Source organism: Cladosporium halotolerans, assembly GCF_011745625.1.
Source record: "Cladosporium halotolerans strain TM138-S3 chromosome Unknown Sca6, whole genome shotgun sequence".
Taxonomy (NCBI): domain Eukaryota; kingdom Fungi; phylum Ascomycota; class Dothideomycetes; order Cladosporiales; family Cladosporiaceae; genus Cladosporium; species Cladosporium halotolerans.
Window position 1 is genome coordinate 570225 of NW_027191457.1, and position 14576 is coordinate 584800.

Below are 14576 nucleotides of genomic sequence, written 5' to 3' on the forward strand. Positions count from 1 at the left end.
CTGGTCTCATCCGTAGGCGAAGGCCGACCGCTCCAGACGCACATTTGTTGAGCCGTTGTGCTGCACCCTTCACGCACTTAGTAACCGACAAGACATGGCCAAGATGCTGCACGCTGCGCTGAGTTTGCGCTTATAGTTTTCCGTCCGATTTCTGCGACGCCGCTCGGCGGCTTTCTCGATGGTAGTAGTAGTGGCGCTGCGGGCCGAATCGTTTCATTGAGACGAGTGAATGTTACAGTAGGCATATTGGTGCATGTTGGCGTGTCTCCTCGCGACATATATTGCCATTCTCTCAGATTTTTGTGAAGTCACGGACATGAGGTAAGTAGTGGTGAGGTTCAGAGATGATGTGCAGCAAGGCTCGCGAGGCAGCCACTGAAAGCTTGAGTCGGCTTGGTTGGAAGTCATCCGTGGCGTCACCTATCGCTGAGCCGCCACGCCGGCTTCTGGCATCATCTATGGCATGCTTTGGTAATACCTCACCCTCCAGCAGAAAACGACCTGCTTTGTGTTCCTGCGCGAGAGTGGTGCGGCCTTTCCTCCTCAGCTGATAGTGGACTCTGCCATGTATCAGTCCTTCACCGGCCAGTCACGCCGCCCGAGGCAGGTCAACCTCAGTGGCCGACCATCGAACCCGTTCGCTGCCGCCAACCCGAGCACCGGACCACAATCCACCATCGCCTCTGCGCAACAAGAGCGCCTCCAAAGACAGCAACAAAGGGAAAGAGTGCAGGCTTCCGGGCGCATACAGAGAGTGTGGAGAGGGCACTCCGCGAGGCGCAAGGCTTTCAAATCATGGCGAGAGATCTGGGATGCGGCTGAGGAACAGCCTCGCGCAAACGGCGTTTACGCGTCAGCCGAAGAGTCTCTATCACAGTTGAATAGACTATTGTTGTTCTTCTCACCGAAGAGAGAAGCCTCGGACATTAAGAGACTGGGGTGGTATGGAATGAAACAGATATCAACGTCGGAAACAGTTCCGTGCAACGACGGACCATGGCCTGATGCATACTCGAAGCTCCGGAGGGCATGTCTTAGGGCATTAGGCGCAAGAGGCGAAAAGCAAGATCAAGAGCTAGATCACACGATACTTAATGTCCTTGCTTTCGCCGCGAGACGCTCAACCTCGATGCAACAGGCCGACGCTGTGACGTATTACGAAGCACTCACATCGTTACAGCGTGCGCCAGAAGACGCCATACAAAATGCGCTGATTGCACCACTTGGCGATGAAGGCGCATATGCTGGTCTTGTGGTACTGCTAGGGCGTCCGCTCAGCCAACCGATGCTGTCGTTGCTCAAATCCGCCGTGTATCGTCCATCTTTGATCCATGCCCTTTCCCGCGCAGACTTCCTCCAAACGAGCGCTCGCAGCAGGCTGTGGTTGCTTGGTAACTTCAACTTTCTTTGTGGGGACACACGCGTCGGTATCACAAACACGATCGCGCAGCTACTCGGGTCGCTGGCGGACTACGTGTATTTTGAAGACAAGCCAATCGACGTCGACAATCTGCAATTCGACCGCGAATATCTTTCCAAGGATCCAGCTTATCTGCCGCTCAATACCTTCTTGCACGAGCAAACAAGCTCGTTGGTCAACCAGGAGAGCGTGCGGAACCTCCTGGTTCGCAACAGCACCGCTGATAGCTCTTACACAAACGGGGAGCAATCAAATACGAATGCACAGGTCTTTGCGAACTACGCCCTCACACTGCTCCGCTGCTTCACGAGAAAGGCCGATGACATCCGAATGTGGCTGTATCTTGGTCCAACGAAACCACATGAGATTCCAGCCACGCGATTTTTCTGGAACGCAGCCAAAACCACTTCCGTCTTTTCCGTCGTATGCAAAGACTCTCGGGCTGTTGTGCCTTTGATGAAGTCGTCAAGTGCGGCCGATCAAAGAGAAGACTGGACGGTCGTTATGGTTTTCCTCGAGCTGTACACCTTCTTGCTCAAGATTATGGATGATGAAGAGTTCATGGGTCGATCCACTTCTGGCCCGCAAAGCGCAATCCCCATCGAGGACGTTGCTATATTGGTCACGTTCCTGAAAAACCTGGGCTTCACACTATATTTCAATGCTGCAGAATTGAACGAGTCGTCGCTGCCCGTCGCTCGCGACTCTGGCTCTCTTAGCTCACACTTCGGTGGACGCATTGCCTCGGAAACTATTGCGGAAGACGCAGAGCCCAAGCCTCTCACTGTGGCTGGCATGCCAGGCATGACTGCGGATTACCTCAAGGGCATTGTGACTGGCCTTCTGCGCTCGATATATGAGCGTGACAGTCGTCGAAGTTTCCTGCCAGCAGATCACTGGCTAATGACGTCCCGCTTCGATATGACTGCGTTCATTCCGGGTGTTGTGGCAGAAGAGGAGAACAGGCACCGCATTGCTGATCAGGAGGAAGAGGATGGAGATGCCGACGACTCAGATGATGAGATGTACGACTTCTCATCTCGTGGTCCTGCTAGCTACCACCGCAACCAAGAAGCACGGGCGAGAGCACAACGCAAAGCGTCTCGCCGCCGATACCTAGAGTCCGTCGCCCCACGCCTGGAGATCTTGCAGAACATGCCTTTCTTCATCCCATTCCATACTCGAGTGGAGATCTTCCGTCAGTTTGTGCATCTCGACCAGTCGAAACGAAGAAATGGCCTCGTTGACCCAGACACTTGGCGGGCCAACATGATGTTCTCTCCGCAGGAACCGGGTCGCAATATGCTCGCTCGACATCATGCTCAGATAAAGCGAAAGAGCGAGTTCGAAGACGCATTCCAAGCTTTCTACGAGCTTGGCGCAGATCTCAAAGAGCCGATACAAATAACTTTTCTGGATGAGTTCGGACTCCAGGAAGCTGGCATCGACGGCGGCGGTGTGACGAAAGAGTTCTTGACTTCTGTCATCAACCAAGCATTCAATCCTGCCAACGGCGGTCTCGAGAAGTACTTCATTGAGAACGAGAAGCATCTACTCTTTCCCAATCCAACAGCCATGGACGATGCAATTGCTATCCTGCGGGAAGCAGGTCTCAAGGACGGACATATGAAGCCATTTCTGCGGGAAATTTTCCAGAAATATGAGTTCCTTGGCCGCATCATCGGCAAGTGTCTGTACGAGGGCATTCTCGTCGACGTCTCGTTCGCAGGATTCTTCCTGAAGAAATGGGCTTTGACCGGCGGACACGGCTCCGCGCCTAGCGAAAGCGGGTACAGGGCCAACATCAACGACCTCCGCGATTTCGACGAAGCTCTCTACAAAGGCCTGTTGGACGTCAAGTCGGCTCCAGACGCAAGCGCCTACGGTCTGACTTTCACGGTGGACGACCTTGTCGGGTCCAGAGACAAGAAACAGGTCGTTGAGCGCGAGCTCATTGCGGGCGGTGCCGATACACCAGTCACCAACGAGAACCGTCTGATCTACTTGAACCGTATGAGCTGGTACCGTCTGCAAGGGCAAAGCGCGCCGCAAACCAACGCTTTCCTGAAGGGCCTCTCATCCATCATCCAGCCCACCTGGCTCTCCATGTTCAACCAAGCCGAGCTGCAGACTCTCATTGGCGGTGCGCAGGCCGGCATCGACGTCGGCGACCTCCGCCGCAACACTCAGTACGGCGGCGTTTATGTCATCGGCGACGACGGCCAGGAGCACCCCAGCGTGCGCCTGTTCTGGCGTGTCATGGAGGGTCTTCCGGACGAGGACAGGCGCAAGGTGCTCAAGTTTGTCACGTCGACGCCACGCGGCCCACTGCTGGGTTTCAGCAACTTGAACCCACGCTTCTCCATTCGCGACAGCAGCAGCGACGAGGGTCGCATCCCGTCTGCGAGCACGTGCGTGAACCTTCTCAAACTGCCCATGTACAAGAGCGAGGATGTGTTGAGGGAGAAGTTGCTGTATGCGGTCAACAGCGGAGCCGGGTTCGACCTCAGCTGAGTCATGTTTGTCTGTCATTCGCGATGTTTGAAAGCATAGCGTGCGTTAGGGAACGAGTTTTTAGCGAGGTGTCCGTTTAGGGTATCCTTTGGGGCCATGTTGCTGAATGACACAAGATAGAGGCGCACGTGGACATGGACATGACAATGTAGACTTTCCACCCCGCCAACGCCGTGGATCGGCCTTTCTTCACCCTGACAATGACCGTTGTTATCACGAGGGTCACACGCACGAGATCGTATGTGAGCGTATACTCCGAATCGGTACCGCGAGAGCCAGGCACAGACTCACCACTAGCTACTGTAGGCAGCGCCAACCACTGTGATCTACGGCACGCTTCTGACGTGGCACTCGTGATGAGCTTGACTGTGGGCTTGCCAATTGGTGGTGCCTCGCAATTCAGCCTGATTGGCAGCGCATCGCGTCGAGTCCTGTCTCAGACTGACGCAAAGTTCCTGGTCTGCCCACTGCGTCGCTGAAACGTCGGCGAGGATGAGTACGCACGATTCAGGGAGGCTCTGGGCATGTGTTTAGGGCCTCAGGCGTCCTGGCTGCCACATGGCGCTGCTAGCTCGCGCTGGGGAGGGAGGGCTGGAGCAGCGACAAGGGCATGAATGAGGGCACGAAGTTAAATGAGTGTTGCTGCTGTCGCGTTGGTGGAGGTTTGACGGCGGGCGGAACGGTAGGCAGCAAACCACCCGTCGAGCCTGTCTCATGCTTACACGGCTTCACGGCTCGGAAGCCTCGCTCCGTGAAGGCGAGTATTGTTAACAGATTACATATAGCGATCTTGCTTAACCGACCGCAGACTATAAGCGAGGCACAGCTCTGACGAAAGACCCCGGCAGCAAAGAGTTTTTCATGGTCACAGACGTTGCAGCGAAGCAGGCATTTTCAGGAGAACTCGAGCCCTCCCCTACGATGCCAGTGCCACCGCCGATGCCTTTCTGCCTGCAAGCATGTCATCGCCACTACTGGTGGGCAGGTCGCGCAGATCGACGTGCCAATCGCAAATTGGCACAATAGGGCACTGCTCAATTGGCGATACATGGCGTTATCTACGGCATACAACAGATCAACAAATCTTGCCAAACCCATCGCTCGGCTTGCAGTCCGGAGGCCAGTCATGCCAATAGACTTGTCGGCAGATGTTGATGGAGACATTGCGAGACGGCGTGGATGGTACTACACTACCTGAGGACTGGCGAAACAGTCCGCACCCTTAGACTTCAGGGTCTGCCTAATGTACGACCTAGCCACAATCGCGAGCCGTCCCAAATCGGCCCGAGACTTTGCTGATATTCTTCCCTCCCCAAATTATAACACACTTGTTAAGACCGATCGTCACCTATTATAATATCGAACCACTCAACTCCAACTGATTGCCACCATCTTTCGATAGTTCAACTTGGAGGAATGGCGGAACATTTGCGCTACTCCTGCGATCATCTACCGGGTACGCGGCCACCTCAAACCGCACAGACATAGGTCGAGTCATGTCCATGCGTGACGACTTACCGGGGGTCCTGGCCCGTCTTTGGCGCGCCCACCACAATGCCACAATTGATTTGGTGGAGGCACTCCAGACGGCAGAACGATGGCTTCGAGATGGGCTTAAGAACGCCATCTTAGGTTCCGGTAAAGCGGCTCCCATCGCCAGCAATCTGGCCAACGCCGCAGATCCTAGTCTGAGGTCCGGAGACGCTTGGTTTAGGATCTTCGTCCCATTACTCGATCAATACGTCCTCTGCTCGCCCGGGCGCTGACGGTTCAGTGTAGTCGCCAAGCGAGGTAGGCTGATGGAGTCTGTGGGAAGATGATCATCAACTGTTCTCAAACCCCTGCGTGAGTAGTCTTCCATCCAGCGCCGGGGATCCATAGCACTGGGATATGAATGGCCCGTAGCGCTTCCGGCTCTACCGTTGCGGAAGAAATGGCCCGGTGGTCTCCTGCCAAACCGACAATCACCACAGACCCCAGCGCTGATCAACCCTTACAATACTGGGCCACCGCTCGTCCCAAATACGCCGCCCGTACCTGCGTCAGCCGTGATCCCCGCGGTTCTCCAGGACACTTAACACTCTCTTTTGATCCCTCCGCTCGTCGACCAGGGTTTCTCCTGCCTGGTTGCCTTTCCGTTGACTGTTGAACCTTACTCTCTGGTTGTGGAGGATTCCTTTGATGCAATGGCGAATGGTGGCCATACCTCTGGTGACGCCGTCGTCGGTGTGACGGTGGCTTTCACCGTTCTCGCGGTAATCAGCACCAGTATGCGACTGTACACGCGAATCTTTATGAGCCAAATGGGCGGCGTCGATGACTTCTTCATTGCTGCGTCAGCAGTGAGTTTACAACATTCTTCCTGTCGTAAACATTACTCATCACTGACACAACTCGCAGTTTCTCGTAGTAGCGCTGACCGTTTCGATGTGCCTCGAAGGTTTGTCGTGAACACATCACACGCACCCAGAACATATGACCTAACCACGAATAGTCAAATACGGCATGGGACAACACCAAGATAATCTTACAACTCACGACAACATGTGGCTGAATACATGGTTCTGGGCCTCCCTTTGGCTATACTACCTTTCACTCTTTTTCGCCAAGCTGGCCATCTTGTTCCAATATCGTCGCATCTTCCCGCAACCAACGTTCCGCAAACTCAACTACGCACTCATGGTATTCATCACCGCTTACTCGTGCTGGACCATTTTCAGCGCCATATTCTCTTGCTCCCCGGTCAGCTATTTCTGGATGCAGGGCATCGACCCCGAAGCCGATGGAAAATGCTTGAACCGACTGGCCGTCTGGTAAGAGACCACGATCGAAGCACGCCGCAAGTTCATCACTAACGACACGCCAGGTTCGTCAATGCCGGCCTGAACATCTTCACCGACATCGCCGTCACCGTCCTCCCCTTGCCCGTCATCAAATCCCTCCAGCTCCCCAAACGCCCCAAACTCGCGCTCATGGCCGTCTTCTGCCTCGGCGGCGTGACCTGCATCGTCTCCCTCCTCCGCCTGCAATCCCTCTACGCCGTCTCCGTCTCCGAGGACATCAGCTGGGACAACCCGATGGCGGCGCTGTGGAGCAACCTGGAAGTCAACATCGGCATCCTGTGCGCCTGCCTGCCCACCCTGAAAACCTGCATCGTGCGCTTCTTCCCGCGCATCTTCTCCTCCAACCGCGGCACCAGCTCCGCCGGCGGCGTGCGCACCATCGGCACCGCGGGCTACACGCGCGACAGCCGCAAGAAGAAGCGCGACAGCATCGGCATGCACTTCCTCGGCCGCGGGCCCAAGGTCGCGGAGGTCTACGAGGGCCGCAAGGCCGAGCTCGAGACGATGGGCGGCACGCAGATCCGGCCCGGGTCGGCGCAGGGCAGCGACAGCGACAAGGAGGAGGACGGCATCCAGGTCGTCACGGTCGTGCAGCAGGACAGCACGCCGGCGCTGAGGGTGGATTCCGGGCGCAGCGACACGGAGAGCACGCGGAAGCTCGTGCGCGAGTTCCCGGCGTGAGGGACGGACGGACGTCTGTTGGCGCTTTCGGAGGGTGTTTTCGGCTTTGTGCTTTTTTTTTTTCCTTCTGTCCACAATTACTATTATTGCTGGTTTTCACAGGATACCCACGGCTAGTTCAGTCTTTACTTTTACGTTACGCTTAACCAAGGCCATGTCAGAGCCCCCCAACGAATGTTAATCTTGTCTAATATGTTTACCGAGCGTCGGCGCCTTTCGCACCCACCCTCTCTCATTTCCAGCCAATCCATTCCAAACCGCCTCTTTACCCCCACCAGCCCGTGCCACCCCAAACCAAGCCCATGCTCCCCCATCCAAATCAACTCTAACCTTAACCTTCCCCTCACAACTCGCACCTTCCCCAGCTTGAAACCCAAGCCGGCGGAACTTTCTCCGGGCCCGCAGATTACCTCGGAGCCCAAGCAAGCCGGGGTGCGACTCCATCGGCTCGATGATCTCCAGCTCTCTGGGAGTGCTCGCGCGCGCGGGGTTGGATCGCCGGACCTGGGGTGAGTGGATGATGTGAGATGGAGGGGGGAGGTGGTGAGCGTGGGTTTGCTACGATCAAGGTACGTAGCAAGTGACAGCACGTGATGGGTGAGATGGATGGTCACGTGATGGGAGACTGGCGGCTGCACGACGCAAAGGCGATCGGTCGGTCAGGAAGCGAGCGAGTTATTAGGAGGGTGATCTTTGAAGGCACTGTTTACTCTGAGCGCTCTGCGTAACGTCATGTCCATCATAAGTATGCACATTCTACACATTAGAGAGAGATTTCTCAGATTACTCTTTGGAAAAGAATCGTAACATTCGTAAGATCCAATCGAGCGAAGAAAGCATCGCCGTACGCTCCCTCTCGCGAGAGAGAGAAAAAGAAAGCCGTTCCCAAGCCTCCGGAAGCCTCAAGTCGACAAGCTTCCCCTCCTAGGGTCGTTGCCGCCCTTGACTTTCCCAATGCCGACGAGCTGGACCATCTCGCGCCAGAAACTGACGGGCGGGCCGTAGAAGGTCTCCTCGTAGGCGTCGATGCCAGGGCGCTCCCAGATCAGGTCTGCCTCGTGGGGCTTGACGAACTTGGTGCGGTTGAAGAGCTTCCAGCCGAAGAAGGTGACGAAGGCTGAGGAAAAGTGTTAGTGGGTGGTTATCGGAGTTGGGCTGGCGACGACGAGCACTTACCGACGATGAGCATGGTGTAGTAGATGAAGAAGTTCTGCACGCTCCACGGCCTGAAGGAGGAGTAGCCGTAGAAGAGGATGATGAAGATCATCCAGCCCTGGGCGACGTAGGTCTGCATGTGCGTTAGTACTGCAATTTTTGGCAATATGAATTCGCCAGGGAGACTTACGCCATACGGCTGGAACCATCCGGTGTAAGGGAAGGACTTCCTGTCGATTCCCTGTGCCTTGACGGAGCGGTAGAAGAAGATGTAGGTGAGACACATGACGTTGAAGTTGATGATGCCGCCGCCAGTGACCAGGTTGACCAGCCAGTTCAGGACCTCGTTCGAAGCACTGCTGACTTGCAAGAAAGACAGGCAGGGGAACAGCATGACAACGAAGAAGCAGAAGAGAGGGACACCGTTCTTGGTGCAGTAACGAAGCACCTTGGGCGCGCGACCCTCGAGGGCCAAGCCGTACAAGCTGCGAGTGGCGCAGTAGGTGTAGGTGTTGCCAGCGCTGAAGATGGAGGTGCACATCAAGGCGTTGACGATGTGCGGAAGGACGTCGACGCCCAAGTTGGTCATCGCAATAACGTACGGCGAGGCGGCCGCAGACTTCTCGCCCTCCTCAATGACGGCTGTCAATTGCGGGTCCTGAGACGGGCAAACGATTCCAGCGCAGAGCGCACCAAGGATAAAGAAGAGACCAAAACGCCAGTAGACCGTCTTAAAGGCGTTCTTGATGTAGATGCGAGGGCGCTTGGCCTCCGCGGCGACCATGGAAATGTACTCGGGTCCGACAATACAGAACGCCGCGCTCCACAAGCAAGCCAAGAATCCTTCGAAGCGTCCGATGCGACCGTCGGAAAGGTACGCGATGAAAGGAGCGGGGTTGTTCCAATTGCGGAAGCCGTAGGCATCACCTTGCGGGTTGCCGCCGACCATCGTGACAAAGGTGAAACTGAAGAGGATAAAGATCAGGATGACCTTGCCGCCAGATAACCAGAATTCAGCCTCGCCATATGCTTTGACTGCGAGGATATTGAGAAGGCTATGGGTGTGTCAGTTCAAGCTCCATCAATGGTATTTGCAGGAAGCTGGAAAGGTGTATAGGTTCGGGCATTTTAGGAAGTGGGCGCGAGGGACTGGGTGCGTGGGGCAAAGCCGCAAATGGATGGGCTCCAGTGGGCGTTGTCGCATTTGGAAGAGCTGGATATATGGAGAGGGGGAGGCTGCAAAGGGTAGGGTGATTGGCGCAGTGGGTAAGGAAAAGGGCGCGATGGAAGGGGATCGCGAGGCGCATTGGGGATTGTGGAGTCGCAATGGGATTTGTCGCACTGGGAATCTTACCCGTAAAGGATCTGTGGAGCCCCAGTTAGTTGCGGGTCTCATGCCTAGATTGCTCGGTCTGGCACTCACGATACACGCGATTGGGATAGCCCAAGCCGGGATGTTGTCACTCCAGAAACCGAGGACCAGTGTGAGAGCAGTGATTTCGAAGGGAATCAGAAGTGCTTCGTAGATGAAGAAGTTCCAACCAGCCATGAATCCAAAAGCGTCGTCAACAAAGTGACCCGCCAGACGAACGAATCCACCGGAGACCGGGTACAGAACGGTCATTTCCGCGATCGAGTTGTTCACCAGGGCCAGCATGCAAGCGTAGATGAAGTAGGCAATGAACAAGCTGCCTGGTCCACCGCTGTGAAGGCCGCCGCCGATCGAGACGAACAAGGCAGTACCGATACTACCGCCAATGGCGATGAGCTGGATCTGGCGGTTGTTCAGCCTGCGCTGGAGGTTGTCGGCATTCTCAGAGATCTCGCCATCCTCGTAGGTGACGATGTCGTGAGCGTCCGGCGAGTTCGAGACGTATTCCGCCTTCTTCTCCTGGGACGCGCCGCCCTTCTCCCAGAAAGGCATGGCGGAGGGTGTCGCGGAGGGTGGGGTCGTCGGAGAGGGCCAGAGGAAGGGGAGGGAAGGTGGGGTAGAGGTCGCAGATGCGGTGTCAGTAGAGCGAGAGCAAGCGAGAGACGCAGAAGGTGGACGAGGCGGATCACGAGAAACTTTTATGCGGCGAGATGGGCGCTGGAGATTGGCGACCGTCGAGACCCAGACGAGGAGCGACACGCCTAGCGTCCGTCCAAGACGCCCTGAGGCACACGACCAAGCGCAGGGTGGGCACCGGGCGGTGCTCTTCGTCTGGGCTGAACCGCTCTCGCCGCCGGGGTGGGAGTCGGGCAAAGGCTAAGGTGCGCGCTGCATGCTGGCCCTGCTGGCCCTGCTGGCCCATGAAGTCTCAACCCGCCCTCAGCTGCGGGGACGCTCTCCCACGCGTGCCCTTGGCGCCTCACGTCCGCGGGCTAGATCACCGAGCCTCGCAACCTTGCACTGGCTGCCGCCCTCATCGCCCAGCCGCGCGCGGCGACGGTTTGCCGCAACGGGCAATGGTCAGCAGCACCCCAAGGCGCAAAAGAAGCAAGCAAGCACGCTGCTTCGACCTCTTGGTCGCCGTTCATGCACCGCTGGGCCTGTATGCTTGGTTGTTGCGGCCTGTCTATCCCCGTCTCAACATCACTGGTATTCAACGGTGCCAACAACGACGCGACCATGTTCGAATCCAGAGATCTGAGAGACATTGCACGAGGGAAGTCTCAGCTTGTACCACCCCAGTACCGCCCTGCCACTGGGACAGCGCGGCGTGGCCGATTGGACCTCGCCCAGAACCTGCAGAACGTCACTTCGCAGGCGCTCCCATGTGCCTATCCACACACGATTTTGCGCCTCGACCGCTGGCGCGGCCGGCATTCCGTTGAACTACGACCCTATTCTTTCGCCCAGGCCACTGCGGACCTCTAAGATTGCCTGCTGTCCCGCCTCTGCGCCAGCTCCGCTGTCCCTGGCAGCGTTATTGCCGGTAACTGTCACCACGTCGGGACATTCGTCACCGTGCCTGCGCGCTTCCCTTTCTCCGGCACAGGATCGCCTGTGCAGGCGGCACGAGGCCGTTGGCTGCGCCATGCTGTACGGATCGCGCCTGCAGCATCCAACACGAAGGAATCCGACTGCGCCAACCTCATCACTACTGGCCGAGCGAGACTTGCGACACGCACGGCGGAACGAGGACGACTAACTCGATGCAGCCATAGCGTTCCAGCGCTAAGGCGGGCTAGCAATCTTGCCTCCAAAACCTTCTCCAGCGCTAGGCACGTGGTCTGGCGGAGGCCCGCGTGGGTTTCGCCCCAAAGACGAGGTTCCTTGACCGGCGGAATTCGTTCTCGGACCGTCCTAACCGGCACCCTTGTCGTTGGCTTCTCAGAGTACAATGGGTCTTGTAATCTTAGTGAGAGACCTCGCTGTGATTCTGCTCGGATTGTGCAAACGGCCCGGATCTTCAGTGCATGGACACCGGCCGTGTTCTCGAAATTGACTCGCTTGGCGCCATTCGGCGACCCGCTTCTGGTCCGCGGCGGCACTTGACCCAAGTGACATGCACCCTACCGGGCCTACTTTCACCACTAGTTAGACACCCTGGCCAGGGTTTGCGCGCAGTAATATTATCAACATCGCTGATTCTCGATAAGAGCAGCTCTACATGCGACGCCCTTGGGCTTGTTTACTCTGTATAGCGCAGTGACCCGGCGGATGGATTGGTTGACTTGCGCATCCAATTCCGCGAAGGACGGCGTGCATAGCGGATGGCATGGCAGCGGAGATCCCGTTCGTGATAAGCATTGTGCACATTGGCGACACAATCACTGATAAGATGCTGAACGTGCTCAATCAACTCGAACATCGTTGGATTATTGAAGTGCCCAGAAACGATACTGGATTCGAAGCACGGGGCTTCATTCCAGGGCACTCTTGGATACCAAGCCCTTGTTGCGTTGATGCGAACACGCAGAGTCGTCTTTCTTGACCACATGCAGTCTATCTTCACGACATCCGCGATACATCCGTACCAAATCATCAACAAGCAAAGTCAGAAGCGACTCGAACTGATGGTATCTCAAGCGGAGAAGTCAACATAAGCAATAACGCTCAAAACGTGAAACACAGACTGTTTAGGCGAAAAAAAACCGGCACCCACGGATGAGCGGAGTTCCACCTGGAGCCATCCGTGTATAAGGCTGTGAACTGCTGATGGCTTGAGGTCCTGGAGCTAATCCTTCTTTGTGATGAGGCTTGTGTCTTTGGGGGCTGAGACCAGCGCCGTTCATGCACTATGGTTTTGTATTCATTGCTTCGTCGAGTCCTCCAGTGCTGGGGCCGTCAAGCATGGACCGCCATCGAGCAGGCGGAGTCTTTTTGCCCTCCTTGGAGCGTTGAATAGACCTTCAAATCGCCAAAAAATTGGCTCCTTTGACGCTAGTCAAAACGTACTTACAACGTAACACCTTGCCTTCGGAAGTTTGAGCTATTGGCAGGCCACGCGCCGCTGGCCGGTATCCCACCAAAGCCAGGCTGCCGTAAACAGAGTCGCGTCATGTCTTTCTGTCGGGAGGTCTGAAGTGTGCTGCTGCTTAGCCCAGACAATTGGTCACACAGCCCACAGAGCAACCGAGATATGACCACGCTCTCAACTCTGGACTGGCGACACCCCTTCAATCTCAGCGCGTATAGCCTCCCTGAGCATGCTGCCTATATCTCCAATCCACCACAGATTCCGCATCGAGTCCATTACTGTGCAATAGTGGCCCAGAATCTGCATCGCGACCCCGTCCCGATTCCTCAGCAATTGGTTGAATTCGTCCGACAGCGCTGCCGGCCACGTGCCCAGCAACCGATACTCGGAGTTAAACGGGTTCTCGATGACGCCTTTGAGCAAAGAGATGGAAGTCCTGCGGACGACATCCTTGGTCGTGTCGTGCAGCTCGTTGAGCGCGAAGGCCGTGCTGCTGAGATCCGCTCTGTATTCTGCGGGAGGCGGGTCGAAGAACGCGGCCGCTACGTCGCTGGTTTCGGGCAGGCCGCTGCTGGCTCGCCAGAGGGCTTGCTTCCCTCGCAGCACGCTCAGCACGCCGAGCGCATCCTCGTACGTGAGCTTTTGCTGCTGGCTGCTTGCGTCGGAGAAGGTGAGCATCCCGATCATGGCGGCGAATGTCAGCAGGATGCCTTGCGAGGTCTCCTCGCTGGGAGCCTGCAGCTGGTGGCGAAATAGCTGCAGGCCGAGCTGTTGATGGTGCAGCGCGCGCGTGCGGTACATGTGCAGAGCCGTTGGGTCTGTTGTCTCTTGTTTCACGTGGACGTAATGGTTCGCGGCGAGAGTCAGAAGCCCATGCATGAGCATATGGTGGTCGTAAGCTTTCTCCGGGACGATGAGCCGCCAAACTTGTTGAGCTTTCGGAGAGAAAGACATCGCTGAAGCTGTCGAGGTACAAAAGTGATGCAGCAGTCTCATATCCAGGCTGTCGAACAGGGGCCCAGACGCTGTTGCCAGCAGTGACCCGCCATGATCTGCCGCAATGCCATTGCTGGCATCTGGTGCTGGGGAGGCTGAGCCTACACCTCGCGGCTTCACGCGCTCGTAGACACAAACCTTCTCATGCCGAGTGCAGTTGTTGCAGGTCGGATGTGTCTGATCGCACTACAAAGCAATACATGTCAGCAGGCAGCTGTGCAAGAGCTGAAGACGAGACAAGGCCTGCCTTTACGCGCCGCGCCTTGCAATTTTTGCATCCGAGGCGACTCTTACTGTGGGCACGACGGCTGGGCATCGCTATGTAAAGTACTCCTGCGTCAGGTCGGGGGCTCGGGGCACAGCAGGACGGGGCACGACGGGGCGCAGAGCCTGATACGACGGGGTACGAAGTGCGATGAACGACCAGGCAACCTCTGCGCTGCTGACAAGCAACGGCCTCGTCGGCGGGCTGAGAACAGCAGCGCTGATTGGCGCCGGCGCCCGCCAAGCACGGTACAGATCTCTTCCGGTCCGTGCTCGCGGCCTCGCGTGGGTCGAGAT

The 14576-nt window shown here is 56.6% G+C and overlaps 4 protein-coding genes across 4 annotated transcripts; 2 read left to right on the plus strand and 2 right to left on the minus strand.

The window, feature by feature from the left end:
• Positions 1–565: 565 nt before the first annotated feature.
• Positions 566–3934, plus strand: WHR41_02540 (uncharacterized protein; the record flags this gene model as incomplete). Its single annotated transcript, XM_069371146.1, has 1 exon — positions 566–3934. The coding sequence occupies one exon, from the start codon at positions 566–568 to the stop codon at positions 3932–3934; it is 3369 nt and encodes a 1122-aa protein (XP_069232056.1).
• Positions 3935–5737: 1803 nt separating this feature from the next.
• WHR41_02541 (uncharacterized protein) lies at positions 5738–7458 on the plus strand (the record flags this gene model as incomplete). The annotated part of the gene is made up of 4 exons (XM_069371147.1): positions 5738–6276; positions 6335–6374; positions 6429–6747; positions 6801–7458. The coding sequence occupies exons 1-4, from the start codon at positions 6121–6123 to the stop codon at positions 7456–7458; spliced, it is 1173 nt and encodes a 390-aa protein (XP_069232055.1). The 5' UTR covers positions 5738–6120.
• A 902-nt stretch (positions 7459–8360) lies between these two features.
• Positions 8361–10537, minus strand: WHR41_02542 (uncharacterized protein; the record flags this gene model as incomplete). Its single annotated transcript, XM_069371148.1, has 5 exons — positions 8361–8575; positions 8635–8746; positions 8804–9668; positions 9968–9978; positions 10037–10537. 5 exons carry the CDS (start codon positions 10535–10537, stop codon positions 8361–8363), a joined length of 1704 nt encoding a protein of 567 aa, XP_069232058.1.
• A 2656-nt stretch (positions 10538–13193) lies between these two features.
• WHR41_02543 (uncharacterized protein) lies at positions 13194–14331 on the minus strand (the record flags this gene model as incomplete). The annotated part of the gene is made up of 2 exons (XM_069371149.1): positions 13194–14201; positions 14263–14331. 2 exons carry the CDS (start codon positions 14329–14331, stop codon positions 13194–13196), a joined length of 1077 nt encoding a protein of 358 aa, XP_069232057.1.
• Between the last annotated feature and the right edge of the window lie 245 nt (positions 14332–14576).